Source organism: Crotalus tigris, unplaced genomic scaffold, assembly GCF_016545835.1.
Source record: "Crotalus tigris isolate CLP2741 ecotype Arizona unplaced genomic scaffold, ASM1654583v1 scf7180000024427.8105951120:4207309, whole genome shotgun sequence".
In the NCBI taxonomy this organism is placed as follows: Eukaryota; Metazoa; Chordata; class Lepidosauria; order Squamata; family Viperidae; genus Crotalus; species Crotalus tigris.
In genome coordinates, this window is record NW_024100595.1 from 1,739,315 (window position 1) to 1,757,484 (window position 18,170).

The following is an 18,170-nucleotide window of genomic DNA, read 5'->3' on the forward strand; positions in this document are numbered from 1 at the left end:
AAAAGAAAATAAGTTACTGGGCTCCCGACCTTCTTTTCAACAGCGATCAGCGAACACTTTGCCCTTCCTCCATCCCTTAAGTGTTGCAAAAATCCAGCCCCCCCCCATTCCATCCTTTTTTTCCCCATCCTCAAATCTAGAAATTGTGTTCCCCCCCCTCTCTCTCTCCGCGGACACACATTTTCAACCCCAAATCCAGACGAGGCAAAGGCTTTCCAGCTAGAAAACCTACGTATTGTTTGGCCACGTGGCTTCTGCAAAGCAGCCGGGCTTTTCCTTTCCGAGCCGTTTTAATCCCTCGGCGCCCCAGGCTGGCTTCCTCCCGCCCGCTCCCCGCAACCCATCGCCCGCCCGCCCGCCTGCCTCTCTCCCCGCGGCCAGCAGATGGGGTCCGCCGGCGTCGCTGGCCTCCTCGCACGCAGCTTGCCTTTTCCTTCCTGCCTGGTTCCTGCCTTCCTGCCTTCCTTCCTTCCTCCGGCCCCGTAAAGATGGACCCCCGGCGCCTCTAACAAAGACCCCGCCAGGCACCCCGCCCGCCCAGCTTTCGCCGCTGCCGCCGCCTCGGCTGCCGCTCCTGCTCCTCTTCCAGCTCCTGCTCGCCCGGGGTTTGCTGGTCTGCCGGGGAAGTGGGGTGCTTGGCGCGTCTGCGTCCCGGGGAACCCCTTTTGTCTCCGACCGCAGCGCCCCCCCTCCGCACCCATGCCTTGCTGAGACGCTGCGAAGCCCACCCGGGGGGGGCGGGTGGGGGAAGGACCCCCTTCTGCAGCATGGGAGCCCCCACCTTCCCCCCCACTGGCCCGTCGCTAGGACCCGTCTTGGGCTGAGGATTGAATCCTTTTCCCTGTCGGGGAAGAAAAGTTGAGAACACCCCAAGATCTGCCTTGCCTCGCTTGCCGTTTTCAAGGCAAGCCTCCCTTAGGCCTCCCTTTGCACCCTGTTTATTCCTCCCCCCCCCACTCACACCTTGCAGATCTAAACCCCTAAACTTTACTTCCGCACTTATCCGGGCATCTTTTTTCCAATCTGTTGCCCCTCTTGTTGCGTAGAAGTAAGGGGGTGGTGGTTCTTTGATATCTCCAGATTTAATCACATATTCCTGTAGCCTAACAGGGCTGGTTGCCAAGAGAGTTGCTTTCTCTGCACCCCCTTTTTATTGGGTCTGCCCCTCCCCCCTTTTGATTGTTGAGAAACTTTCCCCAAAGTGTACAAGTGAGTTAAGGTTGATTCAGATGGCAGCTGTTCTGTTATAGTTATACCACATCCTCATTTGAGGTTTTCCATTCTGTTGGAAGGGGATATTTTTGCAATTTTGGGCGTTTCGGGTCACCGAACCCCCTTCTAATATTTTGCTGGGAATACCGCAGCATTTTCACACCTCACTAGAAAGGCAATAGACCTCGTACTCCAATTCGTGAAGTGCTCTTCCTAAACTTACTTCCATTTCTCTTGCTCTAATCTAGAGAGTGCCTCCCTTGCATAGCTTGTATTTCCTAACGTGTGGATAAGATTCCCAAATTTTTTTTAGGCCTCTTGATATTTCAGTACAGCCCAGGATATCCATCATCTTGGTTATATGGTGAGATAAAACCTCAGTGCTCTGTTCTCTGTTTAATATTTTTTAAAATTAACGTAATCCCAGAAATCCTGTTTAAATGTCTTATGGTTACACAGAGCTCACCTATTAAGAGAAAAATGTTATACAACATTTCTGCTCTTTTCCTATAGATTGTCAAGGCTTTACATCTATTCTTAATCATTCTCCCCTTTTATGTTTAATGTAAGTACAATATTCCAAATTTTTCTGTGCATTCTGGAGAAAACGCACCTTCTTAGAAATCTTCCCTGATGCCCCCCACATCAGAGATTTGGTTAGAGAACTGATTTTCATCAGTTGCTCTGTCGCCCCCCCCCACTTTCAGCCAGGGTGAATACAGTCCCTGAAACATATCAAACTGTCCCAGAATATTTTACCCTTTATTGTAATAATCATTTTAAATTTAAAATAAGCCAAGATACCTCTTTAAAGATTTTTTTAAACCTTAAAGGAGAAAAAATACTACTTGTATAAAAACACTCCTTCGTTGGAGCGCACAATTTTGCATGCATTTATTTTGCTTGTGAGATTTGCCCTAATAAGCCAGGTATTTTCTGCTCAATATTCCCGAGCCTCCTTTTTGCAAACCACAATTGATTTCAATTCCAGAGGGCTGTTTTGCGCCTCTCCCAATCTTCTTGTCCAAAATTAGTGTCTCTCACATACCCCTGTCCTAATTTGTCTGATGGCTTTCCAAGACCCTAACCATCCGCTTCAAGCTCAGCTTTGTAGCAATGTTTTTGGGGCATTGACGGGGTTAATCCAGCCACCTTTTGCTGCTGGGCTAGGTGGGGGGCAGAAATATTATTGCAATAATGGGGTACAGATAGCTCCCCCCCAGCAACAGCAGACAACACTTGGCAGTGCGATGATGGTGGACCCAGAACCAGATCGACCCATCGGTTATGGTGCTTTTGGTGTGGTATGGTGAGTGAGGAGTTATTTACTGCTGTATGATAGTAGAGAAGGATGAAGGTAATAGAGGCAGGAAAGGATTGATAGTTACAATTACAATTCAGACTAGAATTTCCATTGCTAAGCACCCGATTTCACAAGCTTTTTTGCCCTGGTTGTTAAGCGATTCACTGCAGTTGTTAAGTGAATCATGCAGTTGTTCAGCAAATCTGGTTCCCCGCATTGACTTTGTTTATCGGACTGTCAGCCAGGAAAGTTGCATAGGATGATCACATGACCCTGGGACACAGCAACCATTGTAAATACAAAATGGTTGCCAAGGGCCGGAAGTTTGATCACATGATTGGGGGGATGGTGCAACACTCCTAAAGTCTGAGGATCGGTCATAAGTAACTTTGTACACTTGTAACATCGAACGGTCCCTAAACAGGTGGTTCTAAGTCGAGGACTACCTGTTTAAAAATAATTTTTATTAAAGAAATTTTTAGGATAAAAAGCAGTACAGAATTTAGAAAAGAAATAGAGAAAAATAGTGAATTGTAAGAAAGGAAATAGAAAAAAAAAACGGAAAAAAATATAAAGAAATGTTTTCCAATCTTCTTAAGAACAGATCTTAAAATGTATTTTCGTCTTTTGCTCTCTCTTTCTAAAATTACATTGTAATTGCCTCCTTGCTGTGGTCTACCCTTTCTTATTACCAAAATGTAAATGGAAGGACATTTTTCTTCTTCCTGCAGGTCTGTGACAGACCCTCGGGATGGGTCACGAGTTGCACTCAAAAAGATGCCCAATGTTTTCCAGAACTTGGTCTCTTGCAAACGGGTCTTCAGAGAATTGAGAATGCTCTGTTACTTCAAACATGACAATGTGAGTGTGGATCAGTTTGCAGAGCCACTTCTGGGACAGATATGGTCCTTCTATGGCACCCTGGGTTTGGGTTAAGTTTCCCCAGATTTAGGAATGTGCATTGTGGAAATGTGTAGGTGTATATTTTGATTTTCAATCATTCTGACCTTTTTTTTAAATTTTCTTTTATTTACTGTTTTTATGTTCTAATAATTTGTACATTGCCCAGTGTCTCTCTGTGAGGGAAATGGGCAGTTTCAAAATTGTGGGGTCCTTGGTGCTCTCTGATCTTGGTTGTTTTCTTGCAGACAAGAGTAATATAATTCATTGAGAAGCAGTGGAAGGAGGAGATGGCCTCTGATGGTAGGCCAGGGCCAGTGGTAGGCCTTGCTCCCTGGCACAAAGAAGCTGGTGAAGGGCCATTTCACCTCAGGGACAAAGCTGGAAGATTGAAAGAGATGGGCATAAATTGATGGTGTATAGCAAGGGTCTGCAACCTTGACAACTTTAAGACTTGTGGACTTCAGCTCTCAGAATTCCTCAGCCAGCATAGGACGGTTGGATGGTGTGCCTTGTTCGTGAAGTTATGAAGGGTCTCTTGCACTGACCAAGTCATTGCAGGTGTGGGTGGCAGGGCTGACCCTATTATTAGACAAACTGTGCAGGCTGCTCTTACCAGCTAAGTTTCAGTCCTGTTTCCGAGTAGATACATTATTAGTTGCTGTTGTCCTATTTTTATTACTAGGAGGGGGCGAGTGGTACATTAATCTTGATAGGCCTGTCATGCCAAAACACCAGATTACAGTACAGATATTAGGTTCCATCACTGGTTTCATCCTTTCTGTCTGTGATGGGATATTTTCAGATTTTAATAGAATAACAAAGTTGAAAGGGACCTTGGAGGTCTTCTAGTCCAACCCTCTGCTCAGGCAGGAGACCCTATTTCAGATAAAAAAAAATGTCTTTTTTTTTTCTTTTCAGGTCCTCTCAGCACTGGATATCCTCCAACCTCCACAGATTGACTGTTTTGAGGAAATGTATCCTTCATTCCACCTGTAGCTAAGTTCTTTCCTCATTTTCCCTACTGTTCCCATGCTCCATTTTGTGCTACCGTTACCTTTTGTTGCTTTTTCCCCCTCTACACATGCTACATGTGAGAAGAGGAAGTGAAATACTTATTGATTGTTCTTGCTTTTCTTAAGTTTGATTTGATTCTTTTTTTTTTGCAGTATCCTTATGTTCTATTTCTTTTGATTTTTCTCTTTTACTTCTCACATATTTTTTTATTTCCTTCATTTACAGTACTGCTTTGGATTTCCCTCCTTATATTCTCATGCAGTTCTTTGAGGTTGTCCTTGCCACTGTTCCTTGCCAAGTTTTTCAGCCTCTGTCGGCTATTTTCAGATGATCCAAGTTTATGTGAAATCCCTTCCCTCTTGCCCCAGTCTGTATGTTTACTTACCTGAAGATGATTGAATGGTTCACTAGCTTTGCTCCAGTCTTTGGGTTTTGAAGTCAACTGCAGCATGGTATTCCCAATAGGTTCTCTCTGAGCTTGAGAATGCTAGGAAATCTAAGTGCTCAGTCTCCTAAGCCAGATGTCCACAGCCTTTGGACACCAATAGGTACAGTTGCTATTTTAAGTCTCTTATAGTTGGCATAGATGGTCCTTATTTACCTAATGGTAACTTGGTGAAGCTGCTCTCCATCATTCCTTCAACACTCCTAAGAAGTTTCATACCAGTCTAAGTTCCTCAGTTGTTTCTGGGCAGCTTCCTCCACTTTTATGAGTTCCTTGGGGTCTGACCCAGAGGCTTTCTTAGAAATGGTGGTAGGACTTTATTCTGGACCTGCTAGCTTCCCATTTAACTTCTTTGGACAGTAAATACATGAATCTAATGGAATATGAGGAGGGCATGGAACCTGGTGGCCATTGAGGTTTGTGGGGTCTGGATACCATGCTAGAGATTGAGGTCTGAAGTCAGATCCTTGCCGGAGACCGTGGCTTTCTATATATGAAGAGTAATGAGAGTGGATGGTCACGGATGGTCTGACTGTGGTGTCCTTGGTGCTGTCTGAATTTGGTTATTTGTTTGCTCAGAGGCCACCAAGCTCTGTTTGCAAGTTGAAAAGACCATCAGGTCTGATTGTTCCTACTTTATCTTTTCATGCGTAAATGTTGCAGCAGCACCTAGGTAGAGCTGTCATATCTTACATGTTATGTTTTCTTCCAGTTTCATCTCCTTAAAATAGTGCTCACCAACCTTTCTACTTTGGCGGCCTAGCCTGGCAAGGGGGAGCATGTGAGTGCCAGGTGCCTGCACGCGCACAGCTTCATTGGTGTGAGCACTGGGTGCACATGCCCTCCACATGAATGGAGTGAAGGGTGCTTGAGTGGATGGTGCTTCCATTTGCGTCACTCATGTGAGTGGAGCTTTGCATGCACACATGCTTGCCCATCGCTCACAAGGCCTGGTTTCAAAGAGGCTGCAGCCCTATAGTGGGCTGTGGTCCAGGGGTAGGGGACCCCTGCCTTAAAAGAATAGAATCATAACTTTTAGTAATAAATACCTAGTTATAGCTAGCAAGCAGTTTATTACTGAAAGTTATGATACTATTCTTTTAACCTCAGAGGTCAACAACACAACTTTAGCTAGTAATTGTATAATTAATGTGTATTTATTTATTAAATTTGTTTATTTAATTTATATGCTGCTCATCTCATTAACAAGTAACTCTGGGCAGCGTACAATCATCAATATTCACAGAAGCCGTGGCCTCATATATTGATGCTCAGTTGGGTTTTTTTTTTGTTACAAATATTCTAACTTTTTCATAATCCCCCATTAGAGTCTGTGGTGTGATTGTCAAAATTGCATGAAATTTGAGTGGCATTTGTGGGCAGGAAGTACCTCATTTTGAGATTGTGCAGTAGTATAAAGTACTAGAAAAGATTGCTTTTGCTTATTTTATCTGTACTTTTGTCTTCTTTTATTTTCCTTGCAGTTAAGAAAAGGGTTTCCGTACTGATTTTTAAAATTTCTTAGTAGTTAGGTTAGTCCAGTCTCACACACATTTCATGTCTCAGTTCTGCACTGGAGATGCTTTTGAGGTTCTTTAGTTCTTTTTGATTTATGCCAGTCTTTCCTTAGTTTTGTGTCCTCCAAAATTGATATGAGTTGGCATTCCAGCCTATATGCAGAGTATCAGGTTAGCGATGGCTGATTTGTAAAACAGTTTTCTTTCTATATTTTCTTATTTTATTTTATCTCACTTTGTCCTGCTGTTTGGTATATATGCCTCCTTATTCTGAGCTTGTTGGTTTTACAAAATGGTGGGAAAGTAATTTTTCTTTTTGCTTCCAATGGGAAGAGCTGGGTATTCAGATAACCTCCTTTCTCTGTTCTGTTCCCCATCACCTTCCTTGACAATGATCATCAGTTATGTTATCACTGAATTGATGCAAAGTGACCTTCACAAAGTCATAGTTTCTCCGCAACCACTCAGCTCTGATCATATCAAGGTCTTTTTGTATCAGATCCTCAGGGGTAAGTCTGACTTGGAAATGCCATAAATTGGGAACTCTGTCCATTTGGGCAAAGTTTTTTATTTAGATTCAGTGCGAATGTAGAGCTGTCTGGCTTGGCAGCCGTATAACATGGCAAGGATTGTAATCATTCAGGAGAAGAATGTGAACAAATAGGACAATGTCTATACAGAGTTGGCTGATGCTATGCTGTCAGAGCATGCACAGTCTTATTGCGCTGAGGTAACCCAGGAGTAAATACAGTAAACAGTGGTTTGTATTAAATGGTGGTTTGTATTACACTATCTACAAATATACACTAGAAACAAAATACATATACATGGTGATAATTCAGCAAACTCCAATATACAGCAATTAAGAGAGAAAGACTCCAGCAAGGCCTTCCCTTTTATACTCAAGCTCTTAAAGGAATACAGACTCCTGCTGAGTCATTCCTAACATTGCACCATTCATCTCACATTATACAAATTGGTTAGCTTCTAAATCATATGCATAGCCTGCAGTTGTAGAATCCTCAATTCGAAGTTACAAGATTCCATAACTCCACTGGTGATCAAAGTTATGGGTGCCAGAATTTAGTCAAGACTAGAATTAATTGAAGGGGACAAGAAGCGAGGGTGAGAATAATCAGAAGTAGGAAAGTTTAAGGATGAAGAATCAAAGAGAGTAAAGGGTATTTTACATTGTCTCAAAGGGGAGACTGGATCTCAGGGGCTTCAGGTCCCATGAAGAAGAAGGTACAATTCATTGATGGGTTGCTATCTGTCTAATGCTTTGACAGTAGAGGGGTTGGAAAAATGTTGAGATCTTCCTTGTGCATGTTTTTGAATTGGGATGGAGAGCCATGGGGGCGGAGATCCAGCAGGGGTTTGATAAGATGACCAGACAAGTTGTATTTCTGTTAACCCTCTTGAAGGTCTCTTCCATATGTCCTCTAATATTACCAGATTTCTTTTGCCCTTTTGTCCTGCTCGTTTCCTTTGCTCCTGTCCTTCCTAATTATGTCCTGTTGCAAGTCATTTATTTTAAAAGTTCCTCCCATTCCCTTCTTTTCTGACGATCCTTGCATAGTTGCAATTCCATAAAATACACCTGAGAAAATTGATCATTTGAGTTCACTGTTGTAACAGAATTGGAAGCAACAGCTCTGAAGCAAGGAGTTTCTTTTCAGGATTTAAAAATCATGCATATGTGCGACTTAAGAGGCTATTTTCTTAGAAGAGATAATGAGTGTCCCTTTTTAAATTTTCTTAGTTATTTAATGTTAAGTAAAATATATTTGGAATCAAACTCAACACTAGGCTCAGCACTTTGGCAGTAGTTCAGAACTTACATAAAAGTTTTAGTTTTGAAAACTATGTTGATAATGAGTTTAATTTTAGTTTTAATTTTTATTGCATCTGTTCACTCCAGTTAAGTTTGGGAACACCCAATGTATTTTTTTCTTTTGCCTTACTTCTCCAGGGCTAAAATATTTGCACTCTGCTGGTGTCCTTCATCGGGACATCAAGCCTGGGAATTTGCTGGTCAACAGCAACTGTGTCCTCAAGGTAATTCATCCTAGCCAACCCAGGCAGTTTTCAAGATAGCCACCTCTGGGGAGACTGTCACGTCCAGCATTTTTAGCTATTATGGCCAAAGATTAAATGTTTTCACCCACCCTCCCACTCCAATCACTGTGAATCATACTATGCTAAGAATAAGGATGTTGGGTGTATACATATGTGTATAGTTGTGACAAATCTATAAGTTGTCACGTACGCCATTGTACCCAAAGCTATTGGTGGTGACACGGTGCCCACCATGCTGTAGATTTTAACACATACATATCTTCAATAATTCTCTGTCTCATAGTCTTGCAGCTGATATAGTCACAGCCAGCAAATTGCTATTTTTGATGTGACAAAAGAAAAAAAATTAACCATGCAAGAAGTGATCAAATGAATTGTATTTAATTTAATGCAGTGTACTTGAATTTGAGGCACAGAAACCTTTATTTGTGTACAAGTAGTCCGCAAATTATGAATTTAATGGCATCTGCCCATTACGGTTGTAAGTTGTGATGTTCATTTAAGTGAGGCAACCACGTGATCTTGCTTAACGATCCCACCTCTGCCATCCTTCATGTAGCCGTTAAGTGGAGCACTGGATGCCTCGGGTAGGGGATAACTTGGGAAACCTAGCGCAGGCCCAGGCCCACCTGCCCCAGACTCGTAGGGCCTCCCCCATCCTCTGTGATCTGCTTCCTGCCCCTTGATGTTCCCATAGGCCTTGGGCCTGCTTCCCTCACCACTACTGGGGTCCACAGGCCTTTCTCACCCCTCTCCCCCAGCAAGGTCCTTACAAGCCTTGTGAGCTTCCCTAATGCTGGCCAGAGAATTCTGGGAGTTGAAGTCCACACCTCTTAAAGTTGCCAGGGTTAGGAAGCATCCATCCAGCTCCCATTTTAGAATGCATTAATTAATACCATTCAGTGGCATTGAAAGAATATTGATTCCCAGAAGGAGCAGCAAATAATGGAGAAAAATAGGTCTGGAAGTTTTATTTCTCTAGAAGCTTCTTCAGGTTGACCACACCTTTTCATCTTTCCTTCAGATCTGTGATTTTGGTTTGGCCCGGGTAGAGGAGCCAGATGAGTCCCAGCACATGACTCAAGAGGTGGTTACTCAATATTACCGGGCCCCTGAAATCCTGATGGGCAGCAGGCATTACGGACGTCCAATTGACATTTGGTCCGTGGGCTGCATTTTCGCCGAACTCCTTGGCAGGCGTATCCTCTTTCAGGCCCAGAGCCCAATTCAGCAGGTATTGAAGAAAGAGTTGCGAAAGTGTGTGGTTGCAGAAGGCATGAAAGAACATTTCAGCTTGTGCTTCCACAAAATGTCCACTACTCGGCACCAAAGGAGTAACTTCTTTCCCTTTTCTCTCTCTTTCTCCATTTCTTCTTCTTCTCTTCTTCCTTTGATCTACGGGTGGCAGTTGGACCTGATTACAGATCTCCTGGGGACTCCTCCCATTGGTGCCCTCCGTTCAGCCTGTGAGGGGGCCCGGGCCCACATCCTGCGTGGCAGTCACAAGCCGGTGAGTACCACCAGGGCTGGGACGGTAAGAGCCATGGGAACAAAGAAAGTCTTTTAACACTTGGCATTTTTTTCCCCCTAGCCATCGTTGTCTGTCCTTTACATGCTCTCTGGAGAAGCCACCCACGAAGCTGTGCATTTGCTCTGCCGGATGTTGGTCTTTGATCCAGTGAGTTGGCCATGTAGTCCAAGGAAAACTTTAGACTAGTCAGGTTGTCTCTCTCTCACATTCACCTCGCTATTGTTGTTCAGTTGTTAGGGGCATAAAATTGAAGAGGTAGAGATAAACCCTCAGATATGCCAAATGATAGAGACAGTATACATCCACTCCTCACTTAGTGGCAATCTCAGTTAGCAACCATTTGCAAATACAGCAGTATTAAGAAGTTTATTTTCTGAGCATTGTAAGCATTTTTGATCAAATTTTGTGTGCCTTAAGACAATATACACTGGAATAAAAGTGATGCTGGCTGTCTCCTTATAAACTTAAAGAATTAACAGGTAATCCTCGGCTTGCGACCACAATTGAGTCCAAAATTTATGTTGCTAAGTGAGAAATTTGTTAAGTGAGTTTTGCCCCATTTTACAACTTTTCTTGCCACACTTGTTTAGTGAATCACTGCAGTTGTTAAGTTAGTAACATAGTTGTTAAGGGAATCTGTCTTCGCCACTGACTTTGCTTGTCAGAAGGTGATCACATGATCCCGGGACACTGCAATTGTCATAAAGATGAACCAATTGCCAAGCATCCAAATTTTGATCACATGACCACAGGGCTGCTGCAGTGGTCGTAAGTGTGAAAAACAGTCATAAGTCACTTTTTTTTAATCCCGTTGTAACTTCGAATGGTTACTAAATGAGTTGAGGGTTTTAAATTGAGGATTTGTTTTAATCTTTTCAATTCCTTTCTGGTCTTCATTCAGATTTGCCCCCTTTTCAGATTTGTTCTCTGTTTTTCCCAAGAATATATGGTCACTGTCCTTACAGGCTACTCCTATCTGCCAACTCTGAGCAACATACTACTCTCCAATATGTGATTATGCTTGAAAACATTTAATCAAACTTGGATTTATTATAAAGTTATAATCAGTGGTGATTGTTACATGATGTAACTCAGCCATATGTACCATTTGTCTGGTCCTTTTAGTAATCAGAAATTTTATGTTTTTTATTTATGAAATTTACATGCCAGCTATCTCACTATCTGAAGCAACTCTGGACAACATATACATTAAATAAAATTAATTAAAATAGGATTTCTATAGGGGAGTGCATAGAGTTAAAATTAGTGTCTTGTTGGAGGATTGGTTTGTCTCATCTTGGTCTACTGTAAGGCAGAAGCCAAAAAGATACCATGGCTTAAGACAGGGGTCTTCAAACTTGGCCCTTTTATGACTTGTGGACCAACTCCCAGAATTCCTCAGCCAGGCACACTGGCTGAGGAATTCTGGGAGTTGAAGTCCACAAGTCATAAAAGGGCCAAGTTTGGAGACCCTGGCTTAAGAGAATAACTCAAGAGCTCTTCTGTATACATATTGCTAGTAAGTCATAGAGGGAGCCATCTGGATGTTTTTGGCAAAATGAAAAAAAAAATCTCTTTGCAAAATCAGGCATTGAATTGAGATTTTTTAATTGGTTGATACTGTACACCAGTGTTTCTCAACCGTAGCAACTTTAAGATGTGCGGACTCCCATGTTTCTCCAGCCAGCATGTTGAGAAATGCTATTGTACAGGTGGTCCTCAACTTAGGACAGTCGCTCTTAGCAACCGTTCAAAGTTATGACCTACCAGATAAAGGGACTTGTGACCTGGATCTGAAGTTCCGATGGTTCCTCACCACCACCACAGTTCAAGTGGCTGCATTTGGGGCACTCAACAACATGGCCATATTTACCGCCGTTTGCATTATCCCATGACCACATGACTGCATGCTACGATGGTTTTGTCAAAAAAATGGCATTTGCTTTCAATTTTAGGCAAAACCATGCCATAGCGAACAGATCACTCAACGATCATGATGTTCACTTAATAACCGCCACAAAAAGTCATAGAAGCAGGCTGGTCATATGACTGACCCATTTTTTTCAACCATTATGATCTGTGACTAATGGGAAGGCTCCCTTACAGTCATAAGTCTAGAACTGCCTCTATACAATAGAGTTCTCCCAGTGGGACTTTTTTGGTGATGCTCACAGTCCTTCCTTTTTCTGCAGGCCAAGCGGATCTCGGCCAAGGATGCCCTTTCTCATCCTTACTTAGATGAAGGGCGACTGAGATACCACACCTGTATGTGCACTTGCTGCTTTTCGGTCTCCTCCGGCCGCATTTACACCAGTGACTTTGAACCCCGGGCCGACCCCAAATTTGACGGCTCTTATGAAAAGAACCTTGCTTCTGTCTGGCAGGTCAAAGGTAGTTGATTGAGTCCAAACCACCTCACAAATCCTGGGGTGTTCAGAGGGCTCCATTTTTAACATAGTGATGGCGCAGTGGTTACAATGCTGGATTATGAAACTATGAAACGGTATATAAGTCTTAAGTGTTATTGCTAACGGTCTGTGGAGATTCTTAGTCATCCAGGTCATGGTTGTCCCAAAGGTGCTTTTTCAAGAGGCAAGAGCTGAAGAAGCTTGAATGAGAAGTGAAACGTCCTCAAAGAAAAACAAGAAAGTCCAGTTGCTTCTTGAAAAAGCACCTTTGGGACATTGCTATTGCTAGTTGCTAATTTAGGAGCTAAATATTGATCTTAACTGTCTTACACTAAGTACGTGAGAGCAATTAATGTACATAATTCTTCCATGAATTCCACCAGACTTTGTGATTTCAGTTCTTCTTCATCCTCCTTGTTTTTTTTTGTATCATCTTATATAATTATGGAGAAGTCAAACGTTAACACATCCTTTTGTGTCACTTCATGCTAAGAAGCACATCCCATTTGGGTTGCTTCCCAAATTCCAATTCCCCTGTGCAACCATGTAGCACTAATGGCATTTATTCATTTTGGAGGAGGAGGAGATTTACAAAGAGGGGACGAAGATTTTGCAGAAGTAGGGATTTATCTGAATCTGCAGGTGATGTTCTAAGTGTCCATGGGGCAAGTCACTTGGATGGCAAGTGTCCGAATGTGCGATTCGGTTGTGATTTGCTGCTTCTATTATCCCAAACAGGTGTGATGGCCTTGGCTTGCCTGAGTTAGGAGAGGCAGAATGAAAATACATAGAAAAATAGAGGAGAAGAAGAGAGGGGCATATATTATGTAAATATACCGTATTTTCCGGCATATAAGATGACTCGGCGTATAAGATGACCCCCGACTTTGGAGAAGATTTGCATGGTTTAGAAAGTCGTCTTATACGCCGGAAAATACGGTAGGTCTACAGATTTGGGCTGCAAAAATTGGGGAGGGGGGGATTTTTGTGGCCCTGATGGTGACCAAATAAAAGTGTACTCTTTGTTTTTCAGAACTGGTGCACAGGTTTATCTTGGAACAGCAGCATGGGAAACGGGTCCCACTCTGCATCAACCCCCAGTCAGCTGCCTTCAAAACCTTCATCCGGTGAGTCTTTGAAATTGGTAGCTTGTTGTACCGTCCCTTACCAGCAGGTTGGGGGCTCTGTCTTTACAGAAGGAGAAAGAGGAGGTAAGACAGGTACTCCTCGACTTACAACAGTTTGTTTAGTGACCGTTCAAAGTTACCACTGTGCTGAAAAACGAGACTTCTTTACAGTTTTGACCTTTGCAGCTTCCCATGATCATGTGATCAGAATTCAGATGCTTGGCAACTGGTTCGTATTTATGACCGTTGCGGTGTCCCAGGGTTATGTGATCACCTTTTGCGACTTTCTAACAAGCAAAGTCCATGGGGAAGCCAGATTCACTTCACAACCGGGGTTACTAAGTTATCAACTGCAGTGATTCCTTTAACACCTGTGGCAAGAAAGGTGATAAAAAGAGGCAAAACCCATCTAACAAATATCTCACTTAGCAGCAGAAATTTTGGGCTCAATTTTGGTCGTAAGTCGAGGACTACCTGTAATACTTTTTTTTATTTTATTTTTCTCCCACTCGGCAGCTCCACAGCATGGCATTCTTCCAAGGTGTCCAGAAAGGAAGAGAGATGAAGCTGCCCCTTGGATGGTCATGACGGAAAAAGAAAAGAAAGACCGAAGAAAAGGGACAGAGGACACAAAGGGATGGCATTGCTGCTGGCAGCGGAGAGATGAAAAGAAGAGGGAAACGCTGCCCTTCATCCTGCACTCTTGAATATTTTGACTTATGGCCAGACATTTGGGAAAGGGGGTGTCTGGGTCGTTATTATATTATTATTATTATTATTATTTGAAAGTGGAGAAGTTGGGGGAAGGGATTTTTTTTCCCCACTGATGGGTGTCTTTTCCCTTCCCCCGTTCCTGTACTGCACTGGAAAACTCTGGGTTGTGGGCACTGTCTTTGTGAGTTCTTTCTCTTCTCCCTAGCTCTGCACCAATATTTTCCTTTCCCTATACACATGGGGTCTTACCTGGCTTCCTCCCAAAAGAGATGGCCAGGTTGGAATGAAGAGAAGTAGTGTTCTTGAAATGAGGGGTGTCTGTTCTTTCTGGCTGGGGAATTCTGGAAGCTGAAGTCTAACATCTTAAAGCAGACAAGGCTAAACACTGCCTTAGGCTAAGGATGGATGTGTTTCCCTTCAAATCGCTTTCCCCTTAAAAGTTTTCCCAGACAGGGATAGGTGGGAGAAATAGATAAGCTCAATTTTTCGAATCTACAACGGGGTTCACACATTTCCTGCAACCAAGGGTTTTGTTTTGAGGACTTGTCTTTGGTCTCCAGGAGCTTCTGGGAAACCTGTACAACATCCGTGTGGCTTCCTCAAACCTGTCCTGTATAGCTGGGGGGGGGGGGACACAACTTTGAGTAGAAAGAGCACACCAATAATGATATCCCTTTATTCCAGTGTTTCTCAACCTTGACAATTTTAAGGCATGTGACTTCAACTCCCAGAATTCCACAGCCAGCAATGCTGGCTGTGGAATTCTGGGAGTTGAAGTCCACATGCCTTAAAATTGTCAAGGTTGAGAAACACTGCATTCCTTCCCCCTCACCTTTCTCCTTCCCAAACAATTTTCTGTTACCCTAAACAGGCCAAAAGGACATGTTAGGTTGGAGTAAACATTGCTTCAAAGAAAGAGCAGTAGTTCCCCCCCACACACACATAAAATTAAATTTTGGAATAAGATACTAAATTCTTTGGTGTGTGCTTTTGGCCTCTCCCGACTGCCTTCTTTCCAGATTTCCCTTGTCCCAGCATGGACACTTCCTGTTGTAAGAAGCCGTTGGAGGCCCTGACACATTTCTTCTGCATTTCAGAAAATGCTTCTTTTCTTTAAAAATATGTGGCATTTTCTGAAAAATTTGAGTTTTTGACCTTGATGCTGGATGTGGAATGCCTGTAAAAGTCCTCCCCTCCCCGCCCCTCCACCTTTCCTGCCTGCAGTCAACTCAACCTCCTTCCTTTATTCAATGTATTCCTCAATTAATTCCCTCCCCCCTTCAAAAATCTACCTCTTTTCTCCTAGTGGATTTCATGTGTGCATGTGTTTGGGACACTTGTGTTATTAATTTTGTATTTTTATTTTGTTGGTGGTTGATGATTTCTTTACTTGGCTGGTGTTTCATCTCTTTTTGTCAATGACCCATTATTAATTTATGATCAGAGCAGTTTATATACTAGTTTAAATCCCAAATGTGTGCGTGTATTTCTTCCTTGTGTCTGGAAAAAAAAAAAAAAAACGCATGAGAGGGGAAAAAAAAAAACCAATAACACAGAACCAATAACCTGGAAACTTGAACTGTCTTTGGCTGTAATAATCCCCTTCCTTAATTTAATTGTGCTGCATAGTAGCTGAATTAAATTTATGCTGTATATTTTTCTCCTGTGGTGGGTTTGGTTTGTCTCCTAGTCTTTTTTCCTTGGAAGGGGACCAGTTGTTATCACTGCTGAGCAGGGGACAAGCTGTCACCTGAGTTGAAAGATAAGTCTGTTAGGAGGAAGTGCTTTGCTCTTAGCCCACAACTCCGAGTGGGTGTGCCCAGGAAGTGATGTGACTCGCCATGTATCCCACATCCTTTTCTCCACTGTTGTCAAAGGCAAGTCAAGGGTATGACGCTCTTTGGAGGCCAAAATGCTTGAACATTGAAGACAGAAATCCAGCATAATTTCCGATATCTGAGGTTAGAATTCTTTTTTTCCTCCCCTTCTTCCAACTTTTCCCTCTGCCTCCCCTTCTTCCACCCCTCCCTCACTTCCCTTAAGTATGGCCCCTTTTCCCATGCCTCTGAGCTGAAAACATACCTCGCATTTCTTAACCTGGCATCCTATGATTGGGCTGGGATTATGGCTTCAGACATCTCAGCTATCATCTGAAGGGAAAGTAGCATAACCTTACAAGAAGAAAATACAGAGAAACTCGTGGCTAGCTTAGACCCTGCCTTATATGTTTTGGATTTTTATTTTTATGGCGATTAACTAAGTTTACATCCCACCTTTCCTTAAAAAAATCTTTCCATTTAGTCTTGTTTGATAAATTAAGGATAACCTACTTTGTCCAAAGCTATCTTCAGATTTTTTTAAGGCTACCACAGAAGATTGTACCTAAAATTATATAGAAAAAGATACGACAGCCTCCTTTAACCTTGTGTTGTCCAGATATTTTGGCCTATATATGCCTGGTGTAGAGTATAGCTATGCAGCAATTTGGAATTGATTCCAAAAAGTGCTTTGGAACATATGCGGACACGAATATAATGCTTTCCTGCAACTCTTTAAAGCATCCATGTCTTCTGGGATCTTACAACTGCCCTGTGCAGCTGTCATGATATTCTAGGAAAAGATACGGATGCTTTAAAAAGTTGCAGACATATGCTATATTTGGTATATATATCCAAAGCAATAAATAGCCCTAGTATTGAAATAGTTCAAACTGGAGGAAACTGTCCGGGATACAAGATACAGTTGGCTTAGAAGGACTTTTAAAATGGTTGGGATTTGCAAGGCAGAGTTCTTGTTCTATTCTAGCCTTTCTCAGTCATCTGTCTTTCAAATGTCTTTAGGCTACAATTCACAGAATTTCTACCTAATAATAATTACAATGGCTGGATATTTGGAGATCTCATCCTACACATTGGGAAAGCACCAAGTTAGTACTGGTATTGCACTTAGAGCATTTTGTTGGGCTGACGAATATGAGTTGTTTTTGAGTTGTTGGGCTAAGTTTGCACAACTCTCTCACATCCCTCAGTTGCGTCAAAGATTGCTAACTCTTTTACATACGGTTCTCTGACCCGTCTCCTCCCATTTTCTTCTCCATCCAGCTTTTTTCTAACAAAAGTAATATTGGTTCCAGATGCAGCCAACTTGATCTGACTTGGTCCTTGTCCATTCGCTGTCATGTTGGGTCCCTCAACAAGTGTTGAGTTGCCGCCTCCTTCCACTGCCTCCCCACTAAGTGATTGTGGTAACTGCTTGCTGATCATGGTAAGCCTGGCGATCGTTGCAGCTGTGTTCATTGTGGTCTCAGCTGTCCTCTGTGAATGGGTTTTCCGGGGGTCCCTGCCCCAAGAAACAGGAGCTGTGCCAACTGTGTGGAGGCAAGGAGGGACGCTGTGGATTGAGCCCACAAACAATAATAGACAACCAGATGTCCTCTCAAGGCCATCAGCTACAGTCCCACTTTGGATTCAGCGTTCAAATGACTGGTTTCTGGACGTTTCTCCTGCAGGACTGGAGAGCTACCATTCCACTGAGGACCTCCAGAGAGAGACCCCCAGTCCCAGCAGCACTAGCCCTCTCTGGAACCACAGCGAGCCATTGTGGGGGATCCAGCCACACGTAACTCTGCCAGACATAGATAATTTCTTCCGAAAGAATAGCCATGTTACCTATAGTTCTCAGCACTTGGTTTAATGGAAGGTGTCCAGGGCAAAAGGTGCCACTGTTCTACTCTCTAAGGTTCAAAGATCTTAGACTAGCTTACCTGATGGCTGATCAATATATGTTCAACTTCAAAACATACCAAAAACGCTTTGATATGTGTACGTGTATGAGTGAGAAAACACAAACATTGTTCCACAAGACTCTCCTACTTAGGAGCAAGGGAGGAGAATGGAAAACAGGTCTTGGAAAAGATC

General features: G+C 42.9%; 2 protein-coding genes across 4 annotated transcripts in view; both read left to right on the top strand.

The window, feature by feature from the left end:
* Window positions 1-383: 383 nt before the first annotated feature.
* Window positions 384-14,915, top strand: LOC120302219 (serine/threonine-protein kinase NLK2-like). 2 transcript variants are annotated; one of them, XR_005555098.1, is made up of 12 exons: window positions 384-2,521; window positions 3,247-3,376; window positions 4,337-4,392; window positions 6,797-6,903; window positions 8,367-8,452; window positions 9,498-9,707; window positions 9,882-9,983; window positions 10,065-10,151; window positions 12,197-12,395; window positions 13,151-13,351; window positions 13,446-13,539; window positions 14,056-14,088. XR_005555098.1 is itself a non-coding variant. In XM_039330302.1 (11 exons), the coding sequence occupies exons 1-11, from the start codon at window positions 2,280-2,282 to the stop codon at window positions 14,102-14,104; spliced, it is 1,362 nt and encodes a 453-aa protein (XP_039186236.1). In that variant the 5' UTR covers window positions 387-2,279; the 3' UTR covers window positions 14,105-14,915. The 2 variants fall into 2 exon arrangements, 1 of the variants encoding a protein (XP_039186236.1); XM_039330302.1 differs by lacking the exon at window positions 13,151-13,351 and having other exon boundaries at window positions 387-2,521; window positions 14,056-14,915.
* Window positions 14,916-17,494: 2,579 nt separating this feature from the next.
* The window catches only part of SPN (sialophorin), a 29,293-nt gene continuing 28,617 nt past the window's right edge, over window positions 17,495-18,170 (top strand). Inside the window, exon 1 of one of the 2 annotated variants that reach the window (XM_039330301.1) lies at window positions 17,495-17,517. The gene's annotated coding sequence lies outside the window, so the exon portion shown is untranslated. The remainder of the gene's footprint in view (window positions 17,518-18,170) is intronic. The other variant, XM_039330297.1, reaches the window with a different exon arrangement.